Source organism: Hakea prostrata, chromosome 2 (genome assembly GCF_041222555.1).
Source record: "Hakea prostrata isolate BN-2017 chromosome 2, UWA_Hpros_2, whole genome shotgun sequence".
In the NCBI taxonomy this organism is placed as follows: Eukaryota; Viridiplantae; Streptophyta; class Magnoliopsida; order Proteales; family Proteaceae; genus Hakea; species Hakea prostrata.
The window spans coordinates 8,150,689-8,156,911 of NC_142601.1; the positions used below are offsets into that span (position 1 = coordinate 8,150,689).

Genomic DNA, 6,223 nt, shown 5'->3' on the forward strand with positions numbered 1-6,223 from the left:
CTTAAGCAGGTGGTGCATAAGTTCCTTTTCTATATTAGGTAACTTCATTCAGGCGTACTAGCAAGTTCATTGCAAAACCAAGGTCCGACATGTCGGCTCGTGTCGAACCCTGGCGACATGGCGACTTGGGGGACATGTCGCCAAAAGTTGGCCGACTTTTGGCAGGGGTTCGATGAAAAATTGAACCCCTGTTTTGAAGGGTATTTCATTGACATGTAACTTAATTTGAGGTCAATAAACACATTGGGAGTATTATTTTGACCTACCTAACCTAAAGTTTATAATTGGCACATGTCCGGCTATATGCGAGCAAAACTGGAAGTTTGGAAAATTCATATAAACTAATGTAAATATGCAAAGAGAATACAAATACACAATTAGTAGAGAAATGTACTAAAGTTTACAATTCATTATACAATTATGTTGAGTATGGCTCATGCTTAACATATTGTTGCCGACGGACATGGGGTCCCGCTCAATCTATATCACTTTTGCAGAAAGTGAACGAAAAATCGGTGAAAAACAAACGAAAGGCTGATTTCCGGCAAATGTGCGATCGCTTGTGGGATATATCGCCACGGCTGTCGGTGACTATGGTAATATCACCGTTGGGGAAGTCGTGCGCCCTAGGCATGGCAATATATCGCTCTATCGCCGACACAGCGAACCGTGTGCAAAACTAGATCTCCACTCACCGGAAGTTTTTAAGTTTGCGTAAACCTACTGAATTGACCCCCCCCCAAATGTCCTCTTAGTAGGGATCAATTGGTTAACTAGATCTCTTGCAACTCACTGAAGGTAATGTAGTTCTCTCTCTCTCTCCAGCCCTTGGCAAAAAAGGATAACTATCACTTACTTTCCTTCTTAGTTGATCAAATGACATTCAAGACCCTTTACCCTTTTTAGTTGGATAATATCACTTACTTTCCCTTTTAGTTGACAAAGTTATCAAACACCTCTTTTCTGTTAATTTTTTCCATTAAATTATATTTTCACCCTTAAATTTTTTTTTAAAATCCCAAAATTACCTCAATTGAAAATATATTTTAATTTAGATTTTAAACTACCTTCATTGATTGTAGTAGTTAAAATCTTAAATTATCCTTAGTTAATATTGTTGTTAAAACCTAAAATATCTTTAATTATTTTAATTATTAAAACTTTAAATTATCCTCAATTAGTTTTATTATTAAAATTTCAAAATGCTTTCTATGTTCTTTATTTATACGTTTCTTTTTCATTAGAATTAAAAAAAAAAAAAAAAAAAAGAAAAGAAAGGGAAAATCAATCGAAACAAATTTAAACGTCTTTCTTAGGTTTGCTTTTCTTAATGAAAGAAATACGTTTAAATTAAAAGACATGTGTATTTGTGGGTCTTGGAATAAAATTAATTAAGGGTAATTTATTGTTTTAACTACTAAGATAATTAAGGGTGTTTTAGAATTTTAATAATAATATTACTTGACAGTAATTTGGAATTTAAACAAAAATATTTTTTTAATTTAAGATAATTTAGAATTTTAGAAATGTTTTAACTACTAAGATAATTAAGGGTATTTTAGAATTTTAATAATAATATTATTTAAGGATAATTTGGAATTTGGAATTTAAACTAAAATAATTTTTTCATTTAGGCTATTGAAATAGTCAAATTATCTAAAGTTAAGTGGGGGATGATAAGTTTATTATAAGTCATATGGTCCAACTAAGCGGAAGGAAAATTATATTTAACCAAAAAAAAAAAAACTTTTTTAAAGTGCAATTTGGCATTCTCAAGAAATCGTGGCAGGTACCAAATAAATTTGCAGGCAAGACTGGTAGTTCTCTACACACAATAGTCTTCACGGCAATGCAAAAGATTTTGAAAGTTACAGTTGAATTGCTTTAATATCTAGGGCTTGTTTGGTTACTTGAGTTTGGAGATTTCAAATTTATAGATTTCAAATTTATGGAGTTATGGTTCATAAAATTAATTGTTTGGCTAGCCTAAATTTTTTGAGATTTCATCGTGAAAAAATATATTTGGAGTTATGGTTCAAATGTTTGGCACTTTTAGAGTTGTGGTGAATCCAGAGATTTGAAATCTCCATACTCAAGTAACCAAACAGGCCCTTAGATATTGAGATCTAAGTGCTTTTGCAGACTTAGCAAAAGTATAAGTAGTCTCTGTATAACGTCGCTCCCAGATTTTTTGATTTGACAATGACATTTCCTAGTCTTCTTAACTCGGCAAATCCATTCAAGGCTCAAAGTTAGTGGGAGAAGAATTTGTTCGAAAGTCAAGAATAATAATCGTGTCAGATGAGGGGGGCGCAGATCACAGCATAATTGGGAGAGACAAAGTAAGACGTGCCCCAAAATCTAATTTCTAGGAAAATATGCCCCTAACACAGAAAAGCTTCGGAACTCAAGAATTAAATATAGCAAGAACTGAAAATCGGTCGGTAGTGCACAGGAGAATTTGTACAGCTCATTATTTTTTGGTGATGAAGTACGATACAAACAGAGTTATTCTGGATGGAATCAACAGCAAAATCAACTCCAGGAAAGACAGGACTTTTGTCCAGTATGTATTGAAACTTAAAGCATGAAAACCAAATATTTGAGCTGAGGATTTACGCAATTTGTATAACCATAGAGAACCCAAACCACAGTGAATTATTTGAGAAACAAAATTATATTATAACTGGATACAATATTGAAAATAAACCAGCCATGCGAAGGGCAGGTTGATAAAACATAATAAAACTCCTGCCCACAAAGCAGTATCACATAATTCAAGTATGAAATTTAAAAACTGGACAAACAACCAAATCCAAGAACAATCTCCCGCCACCGCCTGTCGAGAACCCAATTCTGGGAAAGGGTACTTGAAGAAATTGGGAGGAAATTGTAACCAGAACACTGATAAAACAAGCGGCAGAAAATAAAATTAGTAAATAGTATCAAGTCCTTGAAACTGTAATTATTATCTTTAGCTTGGGCCACCGCAGGTAACCGAAGCTTGAACCGCACGGTTCACTTCTTCTTGACAGCAGATTTGGTGACCTTGGCACCGGAGGGATCCTTCTTCTCAACACTCTTGATCACACCAACAGCAACTGTCTGACGCATGTCCCTCACAGCGAAACGTCCAAGTGGTGAGTAGTCAGAGAAGGTCTCCACAACCATAGGCTTAGTTGGAATCATCTTAACGAACCCAGCATCACCATTCTTCAAAAACTTGGGTTCCTTCTCAAGCTCCTTACCAGATCGCCTGTCAATCTTGGTGAGGATCTCAGCAAACTTGACAGCAATGTGAGAAGTGTGGCAATCAAGCACTGGGGCGTATCCATTTCCAATCTGTCCTGGGTGGTTCATGATGATGACCTGGGCGGTGAAGTTGGCTGCCTCCTTGGCTGGATCATTCTTTGAGTCAGAAGCAACAAAACCACGCTTCAGATCCTTCACTGCAACATTCTTAACGTTGAACCCAACGTTGTCACCAGGGAGAGCTTCCAGAAGAGCTTCATGGTGCATCTCAACCGACTTAACTTCAGTAGTAAGTCCAGTGGGACCAAAGGTGACAACCATACCAGGCTTGATGACACCAGTCTCCACCCGTCCCACGGGCACGGTACCAATACCACCAATCTTGTAGACATCCTGAAGGGGAAGTCGGAGGGGCTTGTCTGAGGGCCTCTTGGGCTCATTGATCAGGTCAAGGGCCTCAAGGAGAGTTGGACCCTTGTACCAGTCAAGGTTGGATGATCTCTCAATCATGTTATCACCCTCAAACCCAGAGATAGGAATAAAGGGGACCTTGTCAGGGTTGTAACCAACCTTCTTTAAGTAGGAAGACACTTCCTTAACAATTTCTTCATACCTTGACTTGGAGTATTTGGGGGTAGTAGCATCCATCTAGCAAACAATCAAACAACGAATAAAGGAAGTCATAAACTCAGTAATTCAGACCCAATTGGAAGAAATACTAACAAACTGAAGAAGGAATTCTCACCTTGTTGCAGCAACAGATCATCTGCCTAACACCAAGAGTGAAAGCAAGAAGAGCATGCTCACGGGTCTGACCATCCTTGGAGATACCAGCTTCAAAACCACCAGTGGTAGAATCAATGATAAGGACGGCACAGTCGGCCTGTGAGGTGCCAGTGATCATGTTCTTGATGAAGTCACGATGTCCAGGAGCATCAATAACTGTGCAGTAGTATTTTGTGGTCTCAAACTTCCACAGGGCAATGTCAATGGTGATACCACGCTCACGCTCGGCCTTCAATTTGTCAAGAACCCAGGCGTACTTGAATGACCTTTTGTTCATCTCAGCAGCTTCCTTCTCAAAACGCTCGATCACACGCTTGTCAATTCCTCCAAGCTTATAGATAAGATGACCTGTGGTGGTCGACTTTCCAGAATCGACGTGGCCAATGACCACAATGTTGATGTGAACCTTTTCCTTACCCATTGTAGATTTCTAGGTTGAAAATAACTGCATGCGCAAGGATTTGAAAAAAATGATGAGTCAACTGTTATAAATCATAAACCAAGGCTTGTGAAGTAATCATAACTACAGAACATTGGCAAAATCAGTTGTCTCACGAGACTGTATCACACCCACGAAAAGACGGAAATTCATGCAAGAAAAATAATTTTTTCTCAGACAATATTAAATAAATTAAGGATTGTGCTATTAGATCTCTTTAAAATTTTTTTGGTACAGTCCTATTACTGATATCAGAAGCAGAATCAGGGAAAATAAAAAATGAAAAACAGAAAACCTTAGGATAATAAGTTTAAGCGTAGCATGGAATCGGGAATCGAATATCGGAAATCGTATTCACACAAGATGAACAGAGAGATATTAAACTGGTTACTATAATTATTAAAAATGAAAACTAGCAGGAAGGTGGATTAAGCATAAAATTTCCGATCGTAATAACAAAAAATTTTAATTCGTTATCAGAAAAACAGAGACCGATTAGATCCGTATCAAGCATCATCGAGAGAACCAAGAACAAAAAAACACTGAAAACAGCAAATTACGCACCAAGGTAGCTCGATTATCAGAAAACAAGAGTCTGAACATCGATTAAAGACCAAACAAGCTGAATACAGTTCTTATAGACGTAGAATTGAAGAAAAGTAGAAAAAGAGTAGCAAATCGATTAAAGTCAACAGTGAACACCAGATTAAGCATAAACAACGATTGACAATCAATCATCCATGAAAACAAATGACGAAATTTGAACTAACCTGTAAATCTCCTCGCAGATTAGCCTGTCAAGAACTCAAAACCAGAATCCAGAGCAGAAAGAGATAAGAGCTCTAGGGTTTTGAGATTACTACGGCCCTCCTCTCGTTCTGTCACTCTTTATAGAAGAGAATCGTTAGGACTTAGGGTTTCCACCTCATTTCCAATATTTTCGTTTTCTCATTTGGACTTGAATACCCTTCTTCTAAAATTAAATTAAAATAACAACTAGGTGTAGGGTCCACCTAAAACACTGCCCCTTGTTTGCATGTTTCATGCCAAGTCAGCTGCCATCATCCCTTACCAGTTACTGCCACATATCGGAGACTCCAAATATATAAAATTTTGAACAAAACCTCCTAATTAAGGGTTATGCTTGGGAGCAGTGCCGCGTCCAACAATAGTGGGTGGAGATGCATTTTGGGCTTTAAAGTGCATCTTAACCATTGAATCCACGTAACGACCGTGGACTGTTCGTAGCATGCGCCTTAGCAGTCCGCCCGAATTAACCAGTTTTTATATCTTAAATAGAATTTAGATCATCCCGAGTATGAAAAATAAAATGGAGAATCTTGCACATGTTTTTGCCAAAGCATTGGACCCGGGATGAACCGATGGCTGGACCTAGCTTGTGTGGACCGAATTGGGGGGCTCGGCTATGAGGAGTCTTAAATTGAGGGGTTCGACCTGGGGCCATCTCTGTTGAGGCTGGGGATCGACCCCAAGCCTCTTAGAAGGAATTCCACCATCATTAAGGTCTAGGAGAGAGCTTAAGTGGAGGCAGGTCCATGCATCAAGGACTCACATTGTACTTATCAATAAATACATTGACCTATACTACACTACCTAGAATCTACAATCTCGCCAAACTGTCGGTGATGCAAACCAGGAGTTGTTATGTCAACCCCCATTAACACACTAGAGTTAGGGTTACACCCATTAGAATGGTCATATCTCTTTTAGTTACGCTCAACCGGA

General features: G+C 38.1%; 1 protein-coding gene across 1 annotated transcript; it reads right to left on the minus strand.

Moving 5' to 3' along the window:
• Positions 1-2,639: 2,639 nt before the first annotated feature.
• LOC149023592 (elongation factor 1-alpha-like) lies at positions 2,640-5,389 on the minus strand. Its single transcript, XM_089144145.1, has 3 exons — positions 5,248-5,389; positions 3,998-4,483; positions 2,640-3,900 (listed from the first exon to the last, which is right to left on the minus strand). The coding sequence occupies exons 2-3, from the start codon at positions 4,457-4,459 to the stop codon at positions 3,019-3,021; spliced, it is 1,344 nt and encodes a 447-aa protein (XP_089000271.1). The 5' UTR covers positions 4,460-4,483; positions 5,248-5,389; the 3' UTR covers positions 2,640-3,018.
• Between the last annotated feature and the right edge of the window lie 834 nt (positions 5,390-6,223).